The sequence below is a fragment of the Protopterus annectens genome, chromosome 17.part0 (assembly GCF_019279795.1).
Source record: "Protopterus annectens isolate FY-2018-M chromosome 17.part0, PAN1.0, whole genome shotgun sequence".
NCBI lineage: Eukaryota > Metazoa > Chordata > Ceratodontiformes > Protopteridae > Protopterus > Protopterus annectens.
The window spans coordinates 77,409,324-77,433,656 of NC_056751.1; the positions used below are offsets into that span (position 1 = coordinate 77,409,324).

The 24,333-nt window shown below is 42.4% G+C and overlaps 1 protein-coding gene across 1 annotated transcript in view; it reads left to right on the forward strand.

Annotated features, from left to right (window-relative positions):
* Nucleotides 1-24,333, forward strand: part of MELK (maternal embryonic leucine zipper kinase) — a gene marked incomplete in the record, with an annotated part of 949,965 nt that overhangs the window by 754,023 nt on the left and 171,609 nt on the right. Inside the window, 1 exon segment of the mRNA XM_044058955.1 lies at nt 349-439. Within this exon segment, the coding sequence (XP_043914890.1) occupies nt 349-439 (91 nt within the window).

A 24,333-nucleotide genomic window follows, 5' to 3' on the forward strand; every position in this document is an offset into this window, starting at 1 on the left:
AAAGGGAAAAAAATACATATTAAGGGAGTTCTTCTTCATTCAATTGAATTGATGGGGTCTAACAAGTTCTGAGGAAGTTAGTGAACTGCATTATGGTCAGGAAAGTTATCCCTGAGCTTTGCTGAATGTCTCAAGCTTTTGGAAAGGCATAGACTGATCCGATGTATCCGATCCGACCCATCAGTGAGAATAAATATCAAGATGGACAGCACACGTGGGACGTTATAGTAAGTACATAACTTTATTTTTCATCCAAGTGAAGTTTGATCTGGTAATTAAATTTTTCATAAAATGAAGTACTGCATGAATTCTGAGTTGAGTGGAACTTTAATATGTATTTACTTTCAGATAACCACTACATTCATGAAATTTCAGTGAAGAAAACTGCAGATGAAATTGTGGATGATCCGTTAGCTGCAGTACTTAGTCCAGAAAGACGGTAAGTGATAGCTTTTAGATCTTTTTGACCACTCTTTTTCTGATCAGATCATGGTATCACAACATGTAAACTTTGTTAGGTGGTTTTTCTCCACATTTTGATTTCCATACTCTTGGTGTAGATTTCATTAACTGTAGTAACATCTGAAGTAAAATGGATGTAGTCTTAGACTATTGTAGTCTGTCTGGTTTGAGGTTGCTTTTAGACTTTTCCCGCTATCATGCTTGCACTTTTGCTCACATTTAAATACTGGAGCTGGCTCCATTTGAATGTTTTGGTAAGTATGTGCTGTCAGGTTGGTAATGAAATCTCATGTTTTCCTTGCATATACTCGAGTCTATAACGGGCTTTATTAACATTGTCCACTATATAAAGTTGCATCAGAAGTGCTTTGATCTATATTTTGCTTAGAGGGAAAACTGTTCAGGTGAACTTAAATGGAAGAAAACATCAGGTTACGTTTTTGTGTTGGATTCTTTATTAGTAAATTGTTTGATACTGTCTTAGTACTGTATTCATATTTTATATATTTTTTGGTGAAGTTTTAATTTTCATTTACCAGCAAGCATCTGAAACTATCTTTGAGTTTGAGTAATTTGGAAACTGTTTGGGATTAGAGGCTTCCCCCTCACCTCCACTTCCAAGAGCTTAAATGAAACTGCTCTAAGATACGATTAATTTGGGCAGTTTTCTGTTAGCCACTTGGCTAATTCTGAGGGTTTGTCAAGAGGTAAGAATGAAATGGTGAAACTGGAGACCCTGGTAAGTTTTACTGTGTAACAGCTAGCTAAAATATTTCAATCATCTTCTTTCGGCTTTTCCCGGTTAGCGGTCGCCACAGTGGATCACCTGTCTGCTCATGATTGTCAGTGGAGTTTTGCAGTGTCGAGCTGCCAGCCCGGTGCCCAACCTTCCACAGAAGGCACACACTCACACCTAGGGCCAATTTAGAGTGTCCAATCCACCTACAAGCGTGTCTTTGGGATGTGGAAGGAATCCGGAGTACCCGGAGGAAACCCACATGACCACAAGGAGGAGCTGTAGACTCCACACAGAAGGCACCCCAGCTGAGAATCGAAATGGAAAACCTCTTGCTGTGAGGCGGCAACGCTAACCGCTGCACCACCGTGGCAGCCCCAGCTAAAATATTTTAATAAGTAATTCAAAATAATGAAAAAGTGTTAAGCCAATTAAGCTCAGTTTATAAATGGTCTCCTTTTGGGCCCTAAATGAAGACCAGTTTAAAAGTGGCTTTGAATCCTAAATTTAGTCAATTTTTTTTTTTTTATTTGGTCATACTCTTCTGTGATCAGAAATGCATGTTGATCAGATAATGGAATAACCTACTTATTGAAATATAGCAGAGAGCTGAGCAAACCTAGTTCCTGTTTTGAACTGATTAGTAGGTGATGTCACTACTTATTCCAGTGCACAGCTAGCAGACTACCTATGGACAACTATGTACTCTTGTTGCAGCTAGCAACCCTGAGCTTCACTCCCCCACTGATTGGGTTTCTTTGTTTTTGTAAATGCCTTTTAATATTTTCTCACTCATATTCAAGTAGTTTAGTCCATCTCTCCTACATTAAGTATTTTCTTATGTCCCTGTTAAAGCTATCCCTTTCTAGCTGTAGGTTGTACTTTTTCCTCTTCTCCTGTGAATTAATGCCAGCCTCCTTCTCCAGAACAGATTCCCTAAATGTTATAACATGCAACCCAATGCATTTCAGAGTAAAATCACGTTTTCACTTTATGCCAGCTTGTCTCCTACTTTGGTGGATGTTTGTGAAAATGTATACATTGATGTTATAGACAACTTCCTATTCCTTCTCAGTGTTTATAAGGCAGTATTAAGACGACTGAATGTTGCTTTCTTTCACTTTTCTTCATCACGTGTGGGGGTGCTAGTCATTTGTTAGAGAAAAGCCTGAGAAAGTTCAAATGGTATGTGGAGATAATTCCATACAATGTATTTGCCATTATAAAGCACTTAACTTTCCACGCATGCAAGCATTTTAGATGAGGTAAAAATGTACTCCAAAACATGCAGTATTGGTGTGCCTGCTGTATACTTCAGCATATAATGTTTGCTTCGGCACATAATTGTCTTGTCAGGATGGTCTGACAGCTGTGATGTGCTTTTATTTATATTCTAATATTGATGTAGTGCAAGGGCGCGGGGGTGAACTTCTGGATTGCACAGTTCAGATGTAATTCATTGCTATTGCTAGTAAAAGTTACTGCATTCACATGTTCTTTGCTTTTTCAACAGCTTTGCAATGAGCCTCCTCAAAGAGGTTGGGTAATGACCCATCTCCACACGTTACATGTGGTGCAGAATTTCAAGTGCAATTGTGCTTGTAGGACTGGCTGGGTTCTTCCCTGTCAGAGGAAGATTTATAACCTCTCATGTCTCGTAGGCATTGTGATGCCTCCTGCACTGGCCCAGTAATCAAGGAGCCTCAATCCTCACCACTAGCACCAGTGAGGAACGTACACATTGGGAGGATGACAAGTACAGCCACAGTGAAGTACAAATTCCCTTAAGGCACACAGCGATCACAGTCAATTTGGGGCTGGTTCCTGCCTCTTTCTACAGATCCCTAATAAAACTCCCCATTGGCACAGCTATAGGGTTACGATCTCAGGTGAGTGGCCAAGCTAGAACCTCCAGCATCCTCTGTCCAACCAGTGCTTCTTGTCCCTGCCCAAGTACCTGATGCACACACTTTCAGATTTGATTGCTATAGAACACACACCTGGGAAAGGCTGGCACAGGTTTACTAGCTATGCCCCCTTCTACCCAGACTATAAGGTAGTGCCAGCTGCCACCAGCATCAGGTACTATAAGGCCCCTTACCAAAAGGTGTCCAATCTTACTGTGTAATGTTACTATTATCCAAATAGTAAGTATGATCAAGGCTATATGGAGTGGCCTGTACTGTCACTAAATATATATGCAAGTACTGTAAGAGCTTAACTATCCCTAAACAAACCAGCCACAATTAAAATGTTTAAATATATTTAATAATAAAATAACAAGACAATACTCAAACACAGTAACTACAGAGTTCAGAATCACAGGAAATATTTTAAAACAACCTTGCAGGACAGTCTACTATAACTACAGAAAATGTCTAAACTAACCTTTACTATATTCCTATCTACATCTAAGAGAGATTACTTGTACCCTGGTTACTTATGATTAGCAAGTCAAGTGCTGATGAGAGGATGTTTCCAGGTCCAAGGACAACCAAAATGCACAGACTTTCTCAGAGTTTTACTATCAAACATAACTGCTCGGTCAGCTGAATGGCATTACTCTGTCACCTGCCTTCAGTTCCCAGGCTATCAAACTTAAAATTTAACATTTCTCTGTGAAAAACACCTTTCTGATGTGCAGCTGCTAGAAAGTCACAGAGCTATAAAACCACTTTACATTTTAAATTATTTTTGTTTCACAACAATAAAGAAACTTCTAGCTCTAGACTTCTGTCTCCTTCAGTGAAACTCAGATGAACAGAATCATAAAACATTCTTATTCCAAACTATTTTCTTGAAGCCTTGTAAGTTAAATATGTATGTTCCAACTTCTGCTTTCAAAACATACATTTGCACAGATATATAGTTTATATACATTTCTGTTCTTTTCCAGGAGGGTACATGTGGTTACATTCTTGAAACTCAGTACATAAGACAGCTCTTTATAAATTATAGCAGTATTCACAAATAACATAGAATTATTTACAAAATTCCAGGTAGCTGAGCTGGCAGCATCACAATGCCCCCCCCCCAAAAAAAACTCAAGCTAGTTTTTCTAGTGACCCTTCAGCAACGTTGCTTGAGAGGGTTGAGCCTATCTTGGAATACCTTACCTGATTCCCTGTCTTGAGAGCCCATCTGCATTGGCATTACTAACCCACTACAATACTGCATTGCCGTGTCATATGCTTGCAACCCTAGGCTTATTGTGATCTGTAACCACAGTGAATTTCCTTCCATACAGATTAGAATGAAGTTTCTGCAGTGCTCACACTATGGCTAGGCATTCCTTTTCTACAGCTGTATAGCATTCCTCTCTGGGTTGGAGTCTATGATGGAGATAAACCACTGGGTGCTCTTCTCCCTCTGAAGAAACCTGGCTAAGTACAGCCCCCACCCCATGGATTGAAGCATCAACCTGCACAACACATTCTTTGCTGTAATCTGGACTGGCTAATACAGGGGGGTCTTACCAAAGCTCTTTTAAGCTTCTGGAATGCCTGCTCACGCGCTGAGGTCCACACTACCTTATCTGGCCTATTTTTCCTGTCAGGTCTGTGAGGGGAGCAGCTATGGTACTATAATTGGGGGCAAGCTTTCTGTAGTACCCTGCTGTCCCTAAGAATGCCCTCACTTGCTTTTTGGTAACAGGTGCAAGCCTTGCCTAAATGGCTTCCACTGTGGCATGTTCTGACATGATCTTACCACTCCTCAATTGTCCCAGGTAGGAGACCTCTGCCATACCCTCCTGACATTTGCTGGGCTTAATGGTCAAATCTGCCCTCCTTAGTCTGCCCAACACCTCTCTGACATGTTGAAGGTGCTCTTGCCAGGAATGGCTGTAGATGGCAATATTTAGGTAAGCAAGGGAAAAATCTTGTGCTCCTGACCTGCCTAGCACTGGGAGTTAAGGGCATCTGCCAGTAACCCTTGGTAAGATCCATGGTGGTAAGATACTTAGCCCCACTCAACTGCTCTAAGGCTTCATCTGTCCTAGGCATGGGGTAAGCATCTGACTCTGTGCGACTGTTTAGTTTCCTGTAGTCCACACACAACCTGGTGCTACCATCCTTCTTTGGTACCAGAAACCACTGGAGAAGCCCAGGGATCGCTGGACTCCTGAATTACCCCTTGTTCCAACATTTCCTGCATCTCCTCCCTCAATCTGTTTGACTCTCTCAGGCACCCTATAAGGGGTTTGCTTAATAGTCCTTTGGGGTCCTGTATCCACATGGTGCTGCACCAGGTGGGTGCACCCTGGTTTCCCAGTGAACATGTCCCCAGGTTCTTGTAACACTGCTTGGATTTCTCGAAACTGAGTAGGGGATAGCTGCTGGGATATTGCTATCCCTTTCACTGAGGCATCAGTCCGAGCCTCACTGAGATTGGTCACCAGATCCCCCTCAGACGACTCCTGCAATGCACTGCAGATAATCAGCACAAGGGCCTCCCTATTATGGTAAGGTTTCATCATGTTAACATGGTACAGTTTGTGCCCCTGCCTAGCAGTTCTACCATGTAGTTAACATCACTGACCTTCATTACCACCTTGTAGGGTCCCTCCCAGGCTACCTAAAGCTTGTGTCTGACAGGAATGAGAACCATTACTTGCTTCCCTACAGCATACTCTGTATCTCGAGCATTCCTGTCATACCAGTCCTTTTTCTGATGTTGTTTTTTTGCCAGGTTCTCCTGGGCCAGGCCAATGAGTTCCCTGAGCCTTGTCCTTTGGTTTAGGACATATGCAACAACAGACTCCTTGTGGGATTCACACTCACCCTCCCTCTCATCTCGAATAAAATCTGGAGGTCCCCTCACCCTATGCCCATACAGCAACTAAAAGGGTGAAAAGAAACTGTGGATTCCTGGGGAAACTCTGTAAGCAAACAGATGGGGCAAATATTTGTCCCAGTCACTCTTAAACTGGTGCACAAATGCCTGTAGCGTCATCTTGAGTGTAGTTTAACCTTTCAAGACCATTAGTCTGGGGACGGTAGGTAAGGGGTGGTCTTTAGGTGCTTCACCCCCAGTACTTCCATAGACACGCCAGCAGGTCTGACATGAAATTGGCACCTCTGTCAGTATTTTTTTTTTGAAAACCTACCCTGCCGAAAATCTCTAACAAAGTATTTGCCCCTTTTCTGCCTCAGTGGAGGACAGAGCCACTGCCTCAGGGTATCTGGTAGCATAATCTGCTACCACTAGGATATCTTTTTTCCTGGTGGAACTTGGGTACTCAGAGGCCCCACAATATCCATAGCTACCCTCTGAAATGGCTCCTCAATCACAGGGAAAGGCATCAAAGTAGTTTTCACCTTGTCTCCTGCCTTGCCTACCTTTTGCCACTGCTCACAGGTCCTGCAGTACCTTGGTACATCTCTGGAAATACCAGGCCACTAGAAGATGCTTGTTTTTCGCTGTTGCGGTCATCACACTTGGGTCATCTGCCTGCGAGTAGCCCTCAGTCGCCCTGAATACCAGAGACTTAGCATTTCTGTGTCTGTTGTTGTCACTCCAGGACTGATGTCAGGTCGTCGGGGGTATAAAAACAGGCATCTGACACCATTACACCGGTCTTTCTTACCGAGGCATCCGAAGCAGTTTGCACGAGTGCCGGTCGGCCGCTACCTGAGTTTTCATTTCTGAATTGAATCATCCTGAAGTCTTTTAACGCTAAGTACCCAGTTGGGGGATCCTTTTTCTTTCGCTAACCGAGGTCAGAAAAAGTTAATTGTCTCACCTGTGGAAAGCAAATACCACACAGAGCCTTCCATTCTTACTGCGTCACCTGTTTAGGCCCAGACCACAACGTACCTCGCTGTCGGTTTTGCGCCTTGTTCAATGCTCGAACTCTTCGTCTGGCCCTTTTTGTCATTAAATACTTTCACTCTCGATATCTCTATTCCGAAATGGCTTCGGTAAGCCATCTGACTACCGATCTTCCTAAAAAAAAAAAAAAAAAGTAAGGATAAAGATAGAGACAGACCGACCGCACAGGTCCAAAACTGCAGACAATGCTTCCATTAAGCTAGTTGCCAGTTTGCTGATACTCAGTGAGGCGCTTTTGCAGCCCCTGATGCCTGCTTCAATGGGTTCGCAGGCCTCTACAGAGACCCATTTGCAGGACTCTGATTTGACTATGGAACCTGCGGACGTCTCTACCTTGGATGGGTCCAGAGCTGCTGTACAGGCACCGGCTTCCGAGGAAGTTCTTCGCATTACCGATACTCGACCAAAACCGATGACTACTTTGGTGTCTTCATTTCTGTCTAAAGCTACTGAGTTTCTAAGGCCAAAAAAACGATGACCAAAACTCAAGCACCTGCTTCCTTGCCACAATCTCAAATGCTTAAAATGGCAAAAAGACCTGATCATGCTGATTAGGGGAAGCCTGCCTTCCCCTGCTAAGAGAGACCTGTCCCCAGCAGGTTTAACTGACCAGGAGTCCGACTTTGTGGTTTCTGAATATGAAGACATGCCTTTATCTGCTTATGAGGATTCAGATGCAGAGGAATCCATTCCCTCAGCTTCCCCACAGAGGATTTTTCTTTTGGCAAAAACCTACATACTTTGAGAGCATTTTCCCTGGGAATGCCAGGATTATCCTCAGTCCAAAAAGAGACTCTGAGAATTTTTAGAGCTGCCACAACATAGACCTTTAACTATCCCTCCTGTTCTGGATGTTGTGGATGATATCTTTATGGAATCCAGTCTAACTCCTGATACTTTACCCCCTGCTCCAAGGAAACCAGACAGGTACTACAGAGTCCCTGGCACTCAAATTTCTTTTCAAAAATCCTTCTGCTGGCCCAGAGATCATTTCCCAAGGGCCTAAAGGAATAAAAGCCACTGCAGCTAAGAATCCCACCCCTTAGGACAGGGATTCCTGAGCTTTAGACAGATGGGGTTAAAAGGTATACACCTCTGCATCTCTCGCCATTAGGACATTAAATTGCCATTTTCACATGCTGAAATACCAGCAACATACTGTGGAACTTACTAAGCAAAAATTATCTACCTTTACAGACTGTGCAGAAAATAAGTAATTACAGGAGGTTATGCATTCTGCCAGCCAAGTCAGCAAGCATACCTTGCAATGTGGGTTTGACGCCCTAGAAGCATCTTGCAGGGCAGCAGTCACTAGTTCTGTATTGAGAAGGAAAGCTTGGCTTAAGGAGCAGACCTTGCCAGACCATGTCATATTAAAATTACTAGATGCTCCTTTGAATAAGGACAATCTGTTTGGCACCAAAGCAGAAAAGGTTCTAAAAAAGATGGAAGAAATAGCTAAGTCTATGCCGACAGTCAGAGTTCTTGCAAGTGCAGCCTCCAAGATTCAGTAGGCATTGCCCCTCGAAACATTGGTCCTTTCCAGGCCCCTCAAGGTCATCTCAAACTAGAACGCCAAGCAGAAAACAAAAGGACCACTCGCCACCACGGGGGAAAATCCAACTTCCTTTATTCCAATCCAGTAACGAATTAAACAAAAGCAATCCAGTGAAAACAAGTATCAGTTAAAAACAAGTATTAATGCCTTATATCAGTTGACACACTGCGTTTTCGTCCACTTCTATGACTTCATCAGAAACAGTCAGCTCTTTAATTCACCATCTTTATATAGTCCGCTCCTTTTGTTAATTATGCAATTAAAAAATTATTAAAGAAATAAATACATATCGCACTTTACCACAACCAAATACTATTGCAAATTCATGAACACTGAAACTGAATAAATAAATAATTGCTTATTTTTTAGACTTAAATATTGTGTCAGTTTAATAAATGTTCCCTAAAAAAAACTATTACGTATTTAAAAAATATTAAAAGACTGCTAAAAAGCTTAGAAAAGCTGTGCATGAGGAAATTAACATATTATGGCATGAACAAGTGAAAATAAATGAAAATGACATTATCTAAAAAAAAGTCAATGAATATTAAGATCCAAAACTGATGTTCAATTAGGCACTCATAAGCCATCAGGAAGAAATACCAAAATATTATAAAATAAAAATAAATATAAAAAGATACACATTCCAGAACAGAGTGTAAAAACAGTTAAAAACAGTTAAAAAGTCTCTCCTTGTTATATAATAAAAATAATCTAAATAATTCTTATAAAACATGTTTCAAATGAACAATGGGAACTTCTGGTGGCCAAAATTAAAGTAGCCAGTGCTGTTCTTAAAGCTTAGCTGCTCTCAATTTTAACAGGGGCAATATAGATATATGATCATTGAGCCCCGGAAATTTATCAGCACTTAAAGCTACTTGCCACCATAGTTCCCTATACTCTATTCTGGTCTCCCATGGTCCCCCTCGAATGTCTTGTTTTATATCTTCTATTACCATGAACTTGAATCTATATTCATTGCAGATTAGGCTATGCTTGTACAGAGCATTACTTTACTTCTTGTTGGCTATATCATACATGTGTTCGTAAATTCTTTTTCTCAAAGCTCTTTCTGATTTTCCAACATAAAAGGCACCACATTTTTCACAGTAAGCAAGGTACACTATCCCTTTAGTATTACAATTAAAATACTCCTGACTATTTATTGTTTTGTTTCTACTTATTATATTATAACAATCCCCATTTATTATATAGCAGCATTGGTTGCAGTGTCCACATTTATAGGTACCTTTCTTGTTTGTCCTCTGGACACTTTGCATCTTCTTACTTTCCAAGATGTTACCCATATTCCTAGAATTTCTATAGATCACCTTCCTAGGAATGTTACTTATACCTTCTATATCAGAGAAAGCTAAAAACTTATCCCATTCTCTGAAAAAAATTTTACTAATTCCACTATTGATACCATTATATTCTAAAATTAATGCTTGGGAAAGGTTATCAGGAATTTTGTTGTTATTAATTAAGTCTGGCTTACCGTTTTCTTCTATAGTTCCTTTCCAATTCTGGCCCTTATATATGGGTGCAAACCTACCCTTCCTTCCCTCCAACACTTCACTGGTTATACGTTTCACAAAATCTCTAGGGTAGCCTCTCTCGAGGAACATTTTTTCCAGGACTTCACACTCAAGGTGAAAATCATGATCTAGACTCGTCATTCGGCTGCCTCTAACAAGTTGCCCCTTGACAATGTTCTTTTTACAGTGTTTGGGGTGTGCACTTTGATAGTGTAGGAAGGAATTAACATAGGTAGGTTTTCTATAAATTCTAGTTTCATATTTTCCTTCCCAATTATACACTTCCACATCCAAATCAAGTTATGCTCAGAAACATTGTGCGTAAACCTTAAAAAGTTAGTAGTGCCATTAATATAGGTTAAAAAATCCTTTAACCTTTCCATTCCAGCTGTCCACAGGATCACTATGTCATCCAGGTACCTCCTATACAAAATCCAACAGTCTTTATATTGGGATTCTATCACATATTTCTCTTCCCAATATGCCAGAGCAAGATTAGCGTAGGTGGGGGCACAACCGGCCCCCATAGCGATTCCCTTAGTCTGTTGGAAGAACTCCCTTTTGAAATATAAATAATTGTTTTTCAGTACCAAATCTAAAAGCTATAAACTGGCCAACTTGTCATTCCTAGTCATTTCCTTATATGAAAAAACTATCTCTTCAAGAATAGGCTTACCCTCATCGTACGGAATGGAGGAAAACAAATCAATGACATCAATGGTCACAAATAAAATGTCTTTTTGCCAGTTACAATGGTTGAGGTCATTCAACAGATCCCAGGAATCCTTCAGAATATTTTTTCTTTTTGTCCATAAGGGTTTTAGTTTGATATCTACATATTTAGCAAGTGGCTGGGTTTTGGATCCCTCAGCAGAGACTATAGGACGAAGTGGAGGATCATCACTATTTTTGTGGATCTTCGGTATCCCAAAAATGGTAGGGATCTTGGATTGGTCAACTTTTAGAAAATTATAACAACTAGGGCTTATTAGTCCTTCCTGCAACATGTCATATAAAGCAGTATCAATTTTGTGATAGGCTATATTAATCTCGTTTTTAGAGACAATACCATACCTTTCTTCATCACATAATAATGTGTATACCTTACTTTCATAAAGGATACAGTCCATGAGGATGATTCCTCCACCTTTGTCAGGTTTCATAACTCTCGCATCTTGACTATCCCTAATATCATACAACAATTCTTTTTCTTTGATGGTCATGTTGCCATGCCATGAAGCCCCACTACCATATTTGTTGATTTCACTTTCTAATACTTTTTCAAGGTTTCTTATCTGGGGGTGTAAGGGTGGATTGTAAGTACTTTTCCTCCTTAAAACTCCTCCATCACCCCCCTTACTGTTAGGCCAAATAACATTGAAATTCACTTTCCTAAGTAATAACTTGATGTCCAGCAAGCTCCTGGTAATATCACCCCTATGTTCTGGTATAAACTTCAAACCTTTGGAAAACAGCTCAAAATTTCTTTCTCTAACTTAACTTTGCTAAAATTGTAAATACTAAAATTGTTCCAGGTGTAACAATATTTATCCACTAGGATATTGTCTATCTCCTCAGGGAGGTCCGGGCAGGAAGCTCTTAGAATCTCCCTCTCCCCCTTCTTCCTCCCCTCCAAGGAAAATATTCATTTGGCTGCCCTTGCTTAAGTAGCCTTTCCGATCTACGTAGAGGTGGCTACGCCTCTTCATAATCACTTTCCCTCTCTCTAAAGGATTCATCACCTCTACCATGTCCATCTGTTTCAGGCCCATCATTATTTTCATCCAGTCTATTATCAGTATCACCATAATAGTTATTAAACCTCCGCGGTTTAGGGTAACTAATTTCTAAATTGTAATCATGAATGTCCCTTTCCAACTTCTTAATTTTCCTTTGAATAAGATCATTACATTTATGATCAATATTTTTTCTTAACCCATAATATTTCAACTTTTCCTCATGTACCCCAAAAACTAAATCATTTTTGATATATGTATCTAAAATCTCAATGTCTTTTTGGATACATTCTTGAATCCTGATATTTTCTTTAATAATCAACTTAAGCACTTCTAATCCACATTTATTGAAAGATATTTTAATTGTAATACTAAAGGGATAGTGTACCTTGCTTACTGTGAAAAATGTGGTGCCTTTTATGTTGGAAAATCAGAAAGAGCTTTGAGAAAAAGAATTTACGAACACACGTATGATATAGCCAACAAGAAGTAAAGTAATGCTCTGTACAAGCATAGCCTAATCTGCAATGAATATAGATTCAAGTTCATGGTAATAGAAGATATAAAACAAGACATTCGAGGGGGACCATGGGAGACCAGAATAGAGTATAGGGAACTATGGTGGCAAGTAGCTTTAAGTGCTGATAAATTTCTGGGGCTCAATGATCATATATCTATAATTGCCCCTGTTAAAATTGAGAGCAGCTAAGCTTTAAGAACAGCACTGGCTACTTTAATTTTGGCCACCAGAAGTTCCCATTGTTCATTTGAAACATGTTTTATAAGAATTATTTAGATTATTTTTATTATATAACAAGGAGAGACTTTTTAACTGTTTTTACACTCTGTTCTGGAATGTGTATCTTTTTATATTTATTTTTATTTTATAATATTTTGGTATTTCTTCCTGATGGCTTATGAGTGCCTAATTGAACATCAGTTTTGGATCTTAATATTCATTGACATTTTTTTAGATAATGTCATTTTCATTTGTTATTTTCACTTGTTCATGCCATAATATGTTCATTTCCTCATGCACAGCTTTTCTAAGCTTTTTAGCAGTCTTTTAATATTTTTTAAATACGTAATAGTTTTTTAGGGAACATTTATTAAAATGACACAATATTTAAGTCTAAAAAATAAGCAATTATTTATTTATTCAGTTTCAGTGTTCATGAATTTGCAATAGTATTATTTGGTTGTGGTAAAGTGCGATATGTATTTCTTTAATAATTTTTTAATTGCATAATTAACAAAAGGAGCGGACTATATAAAGATGGTTAATTAAAGAGCTGACTGTTTCTGATGAAGTCATAGAAGTGGACGAAAACGCAGTGTGTCAACTGATATAAGGCATTAATACTTGTTTTTGACTGATACTTGTTTTCACTGGATTGCTTTTGTTTCATTCGTTACTGGATTGGAATAAAGGAAGTTGGATTTTCCCTCGTGGTGGCAAGTGGTCCTTTCGTTTTCTGCTTGGCGTTCTAGTTTATTAGTACTTTTGCAGCTCCTGGTTTGATCATCTCAAACTAGACCAAGGGGAAACAGACCACCCAGATTATAGTCTCAGGGTATGCAGAGATCTAAGCAATGGAGTACCTCCACTTCTTAAGCAGGGAGTGCTAAGCCACCCCCTTACGGAAATAATTCACAATGACATTTCAACTCCACTCCTCACCTCTGCCCATTTACTTGTGCCCCTAGGAGGAAAATTTGCCCACCATGCAAAAAACTGGACCTCCATCACCAAAGACCGATGGGTCCTCAACATTGTATACCAGGGGTACAAATTTTACTTCCACACACTGCCGACCCCAAAAGGGTTCCCAGACCTTCCTCCAAACCAGTGGGCAGAGGCACAAAACTAAGTTCATTCCCTGCTCTCCATAAGAGCAATTCAACCTGTTCCTGCAGGACAGATGTGTCAAGGGTTTTATTCCAGACTCTTCCTGGTACCCAGAAAAGAGGGCACTTGGCGCCCAATCTTGGATCTTTCCATTCTAAACACCTTCCTGGTGGTACCAAAATTCAAAATGCTCACCCTTCAGCAGCTTCTTCCTATGCTGTCCAAAGATGCCTGTTTAGCCACCCTAGACCTAAAAGAAGGCTATCTTCACATCCCTATCAGGGACTCATGCAGGAAATATCTACATTTCAGGGCAGGATCTATGCATTATCAGTTCTCTGCACTTTGACTTATCCACTGCTCCCAGAGCCTTCACAAAATGTCTGGCTCCAGCCTATTGCAGACAGAGAAAGATTCAAATATACCCTTACTTGGATGATTGCCTGATTCAGGCAGACAGGAAAAACTGTTGCAGCAGCTGACATTTGTAAAGAACCTCCTAACCTCCCTGGGGTACACTATCAATGAAAATAAACCAAAACTAGTCCCCAGTCAAAAGATCATATTCCTGGGAACAAGCTTGGACACAGCATCCCAGATGGCATTCCTTATTCCAGAAAAACAAGCCTATCTAACGGGCTACTTTGCTCAAATGGCCACCAGAACCCAGCTATCCGCAAGGAAAATCCTGCTGGCTCTAGGGTTCATGGCCTCTTGCATTCTACTAATTCCATATGCCAGACTGCATATGAGGAAACTTCAGTGGTACTTAAAAAGCCTTTGGTGCCAATATTCTCAGGACCTGGAAACCATTATACCTTGTTTAAGGACAGTTTCTTTGGTGGGCAGCAGCATGCAACCACAACAAGGGGACTACCTTTTACACAACCCCACACTGCCCAGACCCTAACCACAGATGCATCAGACTATGCCTGTGGGGCACATCTGTACAAGTGCATACAGGGCCCATGGTGCCCAAGTCAAATTCATCTGCACATCAACCAAAAAGAGATGCTAGCTGTTCAGCATGCTCTGACCGCTTTCAAATACCTACTCTCACCAGTGCCCCTGCTAATAAAAACAGACAACACCACAGTTAAGTGGTACATCAACAAGCAAGGGGGATCCCACTCTTCCCCACTCTGCAGGCTAACCATAACCCTGTGGAACACTGCCTTGGATATGCATATCCATCTGCAAGCTCAATTTCTGCCAGGCAAACAAAACTCTCTGGCAGACTACTTAAGCAGAAATCTCCTAGACCCATATGAGTGGCAATTAGACCCCAGCACTTTCAGCCTTCTAACCCAGAAATGGGGGACCCCGGAGGTGGACCCTTTTGCCTCCCTGCAATCACCAGCTCAGCAAATTCTGCATCTGGACACCTCACTGCAGGGCCTGGAAAGTGGATGCTCTGTCCTTCCAGTGGGTAAACCTCTCAGTCTATGCATTTCCCCCTCTGCCTCTTCTTACAAGACTATTACTCAAGATGAGACAGGACAGACCAAGGGAAATTCTGATTGCACTAGACTGGCTATGCCAGCACTGGTACCCACTACTGTGCAGCTTGTCACCAGTGTCACCATGGCACCTACCCCAGATCCCAACCCTCCTCACTCAGCAGGAGGGACCGATCCTGCATCCACATCTGCAAACCCTGAGCCTTGCAGCCTGGCCTATCCCTTGAATTCTCCCCCAGTGACCACCTGAGCAAGAAGGTGCTAGATGTCATTCTTGAAGCCAGAAGACCCAGTACAAGGAAATCCTATACTGATAAGTGGAAAAGGTATTGTTCCTGGATTCAATCTTAAAGGAGGGGACACAGCACTGCCCTCCTTACCTCTAATCCTGGATTACCTAGAAAATCTACTCCACAAAGGCCTGTTCACCTCCATTAAGATCCATGCCTCTGCCATCTTGGCTCATTACAACACTGAGCCACCTCTCTTCTCCCACCCTCTCAAACAGTTCCTGAGAGGGGCCAACAACCTGAGGCCACCAGAGAGTCCCCAACCCTGCTTGGGACCTTAACTTTGTACTGAAAAAGCTCACACTACCTCCCTTTGAGCCAGCAGCGTTAAAATTCCTCTCTTGGAAAACAGCCTCACTTCTGGCCATCACCTCAGCAAGAAGAGTGTCTGGGCTGCAAGCACTTATGGCTGTGGAACTCTTCATTACTTTACATGCTGACAGGGTCTCCCTCAGGACTAACCCTACTTTTATGCCTAAAGTGGTGTCCAGTGTAGCTCTCAACCAATCTATCCATTTGCCAACCTTCTTCCCTAATCCTCAAAATAAAGAGGAAAGGATCCTGCACACTCTGGACATGCACAGACAGCTCAGATTCTACCTTGATAGGACAAAGCCCTTCAGGAAATCTGACCAGTTACTAGTCAGTTTTGCACCAGGGGCAGAGGGCAAGGATATATCAAAACAAACAAGTTCCAAATGTATAGCAGACTGTAGCCATTTCTGTTACAAACACCATGGAAAACAAACCCCTCAGGGGGACAGAACGCATTCCACCAGGGCAACTTCTACCTCTACAGCATTCCTCAGGGCAGTCCCTACCAGGGACATTCTGGAAGCTGCTACCTGCTTGTTCACACCTTCACCAAACATTACCACATGCCTATCTTTTTCAAATCAAGAGCGGGTTTTGCTACAGTAGTCCTGCAGGCATACTTGCCAGCCCCAATTCTTCTTGACTGCCTACACCCTTTCTTCAGCTTTGGGAATCTACCGAAGTATGATGACTGCAAAAATTAAACACGAAAAACATAGTACAGTTGTGTACACTTACCATGAATGTCGGTGTATTCACTGTTGCAGTCCTGGTTTCCCAGCCTCCTTGTCTCTCTCTCTCCCCTTCACAATCTCTTAATCAGCCCTTTCAGGGCTAGTTTTTTCCACCATAACCTAGCTCCCTATTTAGGGGGCTCCTTACATTTGGGGCAAGTAAAACTGATGTAATGGCATTGGATGCCTGATTTTATACCCTTGACGACCTGATGTCAATCCTGGAGCGACAGCAACTGACGCAGAAATACCAAGTCTCTGGTATTCAGGTCGACTGAGGGCTACCTGCAGGAAGATAACCCAAGTGTGATGACTGCAACAGTGAATACACTCTAACATCTACATTTATGGTAAGTGTACACAACTGTACTTTCTGCGTAATGCATCTCTTTGTACATTGTATGCCCATATGACCTGCAAAGGGAATATCATGGGCTATGGCTAGAAGTGCCAGACAGTAGGCTCTGGGTGCTACCAACTGCTGTATTCTCTCACCCTCTAGCCCTCCCTCAGGGGTACACCCTCTATACAGTAACCCTTTGTCCCAGTATACAGACTCCCCCTTCCCTTGAGAATCCGGTACCTCACTGGCTACTTCTCTCAGGCCTTGTAATGTAGGGTTTTAGAGTTGAGCCGGTCTCAACTCTTTGTTAACCCTTGCCTGTTCCACTTCCACAGGAAGTCTGGTATCATCTGACAGTGGTGCCTCACTGTCAGCCTGGGTACTACTAATCACCTCTGCCCTTGCAGTCATTCTGTCCAAGGGAACATCAGTACCCAGAAGCAGCTGTGGCTCACCTTCAGTCTCACTGCTACAGGGTAGCTCCCTCCCTGAAATAACCATCGCACCAGTCCTGGCTGCAAGTGTGCGATCTATCTGGGTCTCCTCCAGGCTACCAGGCCCACATGCTAGTCTCCAAGCTTGACTGCGTGTAACTGCATGCACACAGGGTACGTACAGCATTATCAAAATCATTCCCTATCAGGACATCTGTAGGGATATCTTCAAACACGCCTGCTTGCTTGCTTCCTTTTCCACCCTCCCAGTCAAGGTGAACCCTAGCCAAAGGTATTTGGAATGGGATCCCTCCCAAAGCTCTGACTGGAGTAGACTGCCCAAGCAAATAGTGCTCCTCTGTAACCATTGCAGGCTTCACAACGGTTAGGTCTGAAGCTGTCTCTTAGCCATGGCCTCTCCCATTCGCTAAGATACGATATAACCTCTTGTTGTAGTTTGGCACCCTTGTTGTCTCGAGACAACCTACTTGTTGGTATTTTGTCATTCCCACTTACTAGCTCCCTCACCTTTTGTTCCCCACCTTGCCTCCATGGACATCTGTATGCTACATGGCCCCACTGGTTGCATTTAACCTTTTTGTCCTGGACATGTACCTGGACTAGCGGCTTCCCTTTCTACTGACTGATTGTGTTGGGCCATTTTGGTCTGCAAACCATGGGTTTCCTTAGACCCATGAGCTGCACTGGGTGTCCCTTTCCTGTGCAGTGATTCCCTGCTTGCTTAGGTATAGGTTTCACTTCTTCCCCAACTTATTTGCAGCAGTGCATTGTCTATCAGCTAACCAGATTCTTAGGTTCTCAGGCAAAGTGCTAAGGGTTTGTGTTCCCCTTACCAAAAGGTCTGCCACCCCTTCAAAATGGTGACCTGGCATCCACTCACCCACCTATGAAAATAAGAGCTTAGTTCAGCAACATATTCACACGCACTTTCAACTGCCTTGCATCTATGCTTGCAAAACTTTTTTCTGTAAGCTTCAGGTGTTAACTTAAAGCATTTTAACAAACACATTTTGAGTGTATTATAATTTAATCAATCTGTATCAGACCGTTTGGAAAGAACAGTTACAGCTTTTCCATGGAGTAAGGGGGTCAGGAACCGTACCCAGAGCCCTTGGTCAGCATTATACTGTTTACATACCCTCTCAAACATGTGAGTGAAAATGATCCCCCTCTAAACTGTGGAAGAAATTTACTGACTTTTGTTGTTTCTGTTCAGCTACTCCCCCATTACCTTCATGACTTTGGCAAAGAGTTAGTATCTCTCTTTCATGTTGCCTCTTCCTCTCATTCTCAGCCTGCAGGTGTTGCTGGTTCTCATTTTCCTCAGTCTCTAGACACCTCAGTCTCTCTGCTGCCTCTATTTTCAAACGGTTGGCCTCTAGCTGCAGTCTCTAACTCCAGATGGATTAAGTCCTCTGTGGAAAGGTTGAGTTGTCCATTTTCTGAGAGTTGTACATATCCACAGCCAGTCCGATTCAACTCCTAGTTGGTATTCTGTGATGCAGCTGTGACTAAAGCTGCAATCATGTCTACTTTAGTCGGGTTGGCATGCACCAGTCCTTTAGTCTGGCACATCTCAGCCAACTGACTCCTTGTCAGTTTGCCATATTCCTTTGCTGCCATCCTTGCCTGCTGTCCCTGACTAAGCTAACAAAAAAATAAAACAATTGTGGTATGAACTCCGAATGTTCACTGTGTGGCTGATGAGTACAAACACCTTCAGTGATCACTGCACACAAGCTACAGGAATTCAATTTGCACACAACTACAAGCCAATTAATATGTGATGTGACTATCTCACCACTATCAACCAGTTAATATGTGATGTGGATATCCCACCACTGCCAAATAATTGATATGTGATGCCCCTGCACAATCCCAGTAATCAAGGAGCCTCAATCCTCACAACTATCACCAGTGAGGGACGTACACATTGGGAGGATGACAAATACACACACACAGTAAAGTACAATTTCCCTGAAGAGCACACAGATGACAGTCAGTCTGGGGCTGGTTTCTGCCTTTCTCCAGATACCTAGTAAGACTCCCCACTGACACAGCTATAGGGTTAAGATCTCAGCCGAGTGCTTCATGTCCCTGCCCAAGTAGCTCGCACACACACACACACACACACACACACACACACACACACACACACACACACACACACAGATTTGATTGATATACAAACACACCTGGGAAAGGCTGGCAACAGGTATACTAGATATGCCCCCTTCTGCCCAGACTATAAGGTAGTACCAGCTGCCACCAGCCACCCTTACTTATCGGTTACTATAAGGCCCTTACCAAAGGGTGTCCAATCCTACTGTGTAATGTTACTATTATCTAAATGGTAAGTGTGGCCAAGGCTATTGGAGTTGGCCTATACAGTGTCATCAAATACATATGCAAGTACTCTTGACTATCTCTAAATAAACCAGCCACAATTAAAAGGTTTAAATATATTTAATAATAAATAAAAGAACAAGACAATACTCAATGTAGTAGCTACCGAGTGCAGAATCACATGAAATATTTTAAAACAACATTGCAGGACAGTCTCGAATAAATACAGAAAACATCTAAAGTAATCTTTACTATATTCCTCTCTACATCTAAGAGAGATTACTGTAACCTGGTTGCTTACTATTAGCAAAGCAAGTGCTGATGAGAGGATATTTTCAGGTCCAAAGACAAATACAAAATGCACAGGCTTTCTCTGAGAGAGGTTTAAATTACTATCAAACATTTCTGCTGGGTCAGCTGGATGGCATCACTCCATCACCTGCCTTCAGTTCCCAGGCTAACAGAAACTTAAAATGTAACATTTCTCTGTGAAAAATACCCATCTCTCAGATGTGCAGCTGCTAGAAAGTCAGAGCAATAAAAACACTTTACATTTAGTAATTATTTCTGTTTCAAGACAATAGAAAGAAACTTCTAACTCTCTAGACATCCTGTCTTCAGTGAAACAGAGATACACAATCGTAAAACATTCTGATTACAACCTATTTTCTTGAAGCCTTGCAAATTAACTCTGTATGTTCCAACTTCTATTAAAATATACATTTGCATAGGTATATAGTTTATATACATTTCTGTCCTTTTCCAGTAAGGTACACTGTGGTTACATTCTTGAAGCTCTGTACATAACATACAGTTCTGTATAAATCATAGCAGTATTCACAAGTAACACAGAATTATTTACAAAATTCTAGGTATCTGGGCTGGCAGCATCACGGCAGCAGAAATTTCACTCATTTAGTGGTGCTCGGAATCTAGTCTACTCCCCTATCTGAGGAACTAAAAAAAAAAAAAAAAAAAAACTTTTGTGAAAGGCACACTCACCTTCTACCTTTGGGGGGGTACATCTTCAAATGTGTATGTTGCATTCAAACTCTCCTTGTTAGCTTAGATCGTTTTTTTTTTTTTTTTTGCACCCATTACAGGCAAAGTAATCAGCCCCCTGACTAAATTGTAAATCAGGGTACTAGGGTCCAAGGGCTTTCCTAAGGCCTCTCCTTGGCCCAGTTGGGCTGGTTGGCTTAATTGAAATGAGTGGCGGGGTAAGCTTGCACTAGAATCCCTTTTCTAGGGACATGACATCAAGTTGTACAGCTTTTGCAGGGACCTGGCATTGCAGGTGTGGAACTTCTATGAATTGTGATCAGATGATAGCACGTGTCCTAGCACAGGCTTCTGCTTTTTATGTGGCACTTGATCATGATCGGTACTAAACTGTCATCACCTGGCTGGGATGCCATTGTATTTTGACCATTTGCTTAGAAATCCAGGCATAAGGTTTCAAGGTTTCTTCCCCAGTTTGTTCAGCTTCTTTTGAGACATCACTTTTATAGATTCATAGGTAGGTACTAGGCTATCGGCGTAAGTAAGCCTAGCCAACAAGGTTCCCTGGCTTATGCCACCCAAGAAAGTTATTTTCCTGTGCCCCTGTTGAGCAGAGCCACAGAAGTGATCCCCAGGGTGTATTTCCTATTTCCCATCTGCTCATCAAGATTTTTCTTTGAGTGCTAATGAGGAACTTTGCTTGACATAGATGGGTAGCTTGTTCCAGAGTATGGGAAGTCTCTGGGACAGGAATCTATCCCTCCAGCATGTCCTGTTTATTGTGGTGACAAGGTTTGGGTCCCTAGAGCGTGTAGCTCGGAGGGATTTGGATTTCGTTAGGTGTAGCATGTCCAATAGCTTTGGGTTTGACATAGCTTTATATGTTAGGCAGAGATGACCTCTGAGTAGACGATATACTACGGAGTAAAGCTGGAGTTTTTTGAGACTGTCAGTGTAGGGCATCTGTTTGAGGCCAGTAATCCTCTTTGTGAGGTACTTCTGTGGCCTTTCCAGCTGGTGCAGACATCTTGTGAGGTACATTCCAAAAGGGACGTTGTACTCTATATAATGGGTCTAATGAGTGTCGAGTAGAGGGGAACAATGACATCTTTTTTTCCTGGATGAGAACCCTTTTGTGATGGTATGCCACATAGAAGGATTTCCTGACTACTGTAGTGATGTGATTATTAAAGGAGAAACTACTGGCCACCTGGGTCCCAAGGTCTCTTGTCACACATTCAGCGTTAAGTAGACTGCAGCCTATGTGGTAGTTCATGGGTACAGAGTTTTTACCAAAGGGGATGAAAGTGTACTTTATAGCATTGAGCTTGAGGCCATGGCTCTGACACCAGTCATCTGTCTCAGTGAGGCCCTTCTGTAGGATGTCCACATCATCTGGGGACTCTACTATGGCTCCTAGTTTGCAGTCATCTGTAAACTTCATTAGCCAAATGCCTTCCGTGTTGGCCTGTACTTCAGAGAAGTAGATACCAAACCGGAGAGGTCCCAGGACTGAACCCTCTGGTACTCCACTTGTTACTGGTTTGAAGTCAGATTTGGAGTCTGCAACTTTTTCAGTGTGGGTTCGGTCAGTGAGCCAGTTGGCAACCTATCTTGCGACATAGGGATGTATACCTAGTTTAGCTATAATTCCAGAATGGGGGATGGTGTCGAAAGCCTTGGTGAGGTCAAGATAGGCTGTGTGAACCGCCTTATTATCCTAGTCTGCGGCTTTGGTGACTGCCTCAAAGAAGCCGATCAGGTTCAGGAGGCATGATCAGCCTTTCACAAACCCAAACTGGGTGGGGTCCAGAGTTTGGAGGTTACCAATGTCTGAGTTCCATGATACATTCCATGGCATTACAGACCAGGCTTGTCAGGCTAATAGGGCGATAGTTCCCAGGATCATTGGTGGCTCCCCCTTTGTGGAGTGGGATAACTGTTGCTGTGCGCAATTCAGTGGGCACAAAGCCTGACGTGAGGCTATGATTGAACATGATGCTTAGGTGGGGAGCGGGTTCATTCTGAAGTTCGTGTAAAACGTAGCTTGGGATGTTGTCTAGTCTCATGGATGCTGTGTTTTTGGCTTTAAAGAGTGCAACTTTTACCTGCATAGTTGTGATTACAGGGACTCTGCATTCTTCCTGTATAGATATGGGCCCTTTAGGGGGTGGGGTGGGGGGGTAAAGTTAGCACAGACCCTGTCTGCCAGGATGTTGGCAATATCAGTTGGTTCTGTAATTTTCGTGCCATTGTGCTGCAACTCCGAGCAGATGTGGGTGTTGCCATTGAGAATCTTGACATAGCTATAGAATGCTTGGTGGTTGTCCTTGGTATCCGTAGCAATTTTGTTTTCTTAGCTAGCTTTGGAGGATCTTATAAGTGATCTCAGCTTCTTACTGAGGCTGACCAGGGAGCTCCTCCACTCATGTGATTTTACTCTCTTGCAACAGTTTCTTCCTTCTGTTGTAGGGTTTGTTTATGGCAGGGGACCACCAGATTGGCTTCCTTTTTTTGGAGGATAGTGTCTTGGTTTTGTTTGGGGATAGCACGATCCATATACTTGTGCAAGTGCTTATAGAGTGCATTTGTGTAGGAGTCAGCAGTCGAAACTCTATTGTCTATCTGCATGGGTGTTATGTAGTTCGCCACTTGTCTTCAGAAGCATGAAGTTGGCTTTGGAGAAATTTTTTACCATGGTTTCCTTAATGGGGGATGGGGGCAGGATGTGGATATTTAGGGTGATTAACTTATGGTCGGATTTGACCAATGAGGAGTTGACTTCAGGTGTGGAACACAGGTCACTCATGTTGGTAATGACTGACTAGATCTAGGATATTGTTGCCCCTGGTGGGGGTGTGGTTAAACTGATCCAGGGCACTGGAATTTATGAATTACAGAAAGCATTGCGCGTAGGAGTTAGTACAGGAGTAGTTTTCCCAGTTAATGGGAGGAGGGTAGTTGAAATCGCCCATTAGGGTGTTTGAACCCTAATATTTTCCAGTATATCAAGAAGAGGAGTGGGGAATCCTTGGGCATGGTGGGGGATCTGTAGCCAGCTACAATTTGGATTGCCGGTTTGCACAGAGTTAGTCGCACTTGGATAACCTCAGATGCATTATGCTGAGCAACTAGCCTGGAGGTGTGGATATCCTTAATGAATATGGACACACCTCCGCCCTTGGTGTTCCGGTCCAGGTTAGGTGGCCTAAAACTGTGGTATGAGTTATAGCCTGGTAATGCAGGAGTGCTCTCTGAAGCCTTGAACCAGGTCTCAGTCACTGCACAGATATCGATGTTCTCCATTTTAAGGAGTGCCTCGAGAGTGCATTTTGAGATTTAGACTTCTAGAATTAAGTAGCATTACCCTCAGTTTTTGCTTGTCTGTTCTGTCACGGTGGTGAATTTGTCATTTAAACCTTGCCTAAAAAAGGCACTATACGGGTGGCAAGAGCCTTTACCCAGTATCCAGAATCCCAGGGTTTGACAGGTGCAGACCATCTGTGGCAAAGCATCGCGGTCTGTCGACAATGTCGTCCCAGGCAGATCGATATTGGATCCCCTTAGAATGACACCAGAAGCTTAGCCAATTGTTGAAGTCAATGGCAGGATGCTACTCAGGGCTAATGTCATACCTGCCTGGGCTACAAGATCGGAGAGCTCCTCTGTCTCTT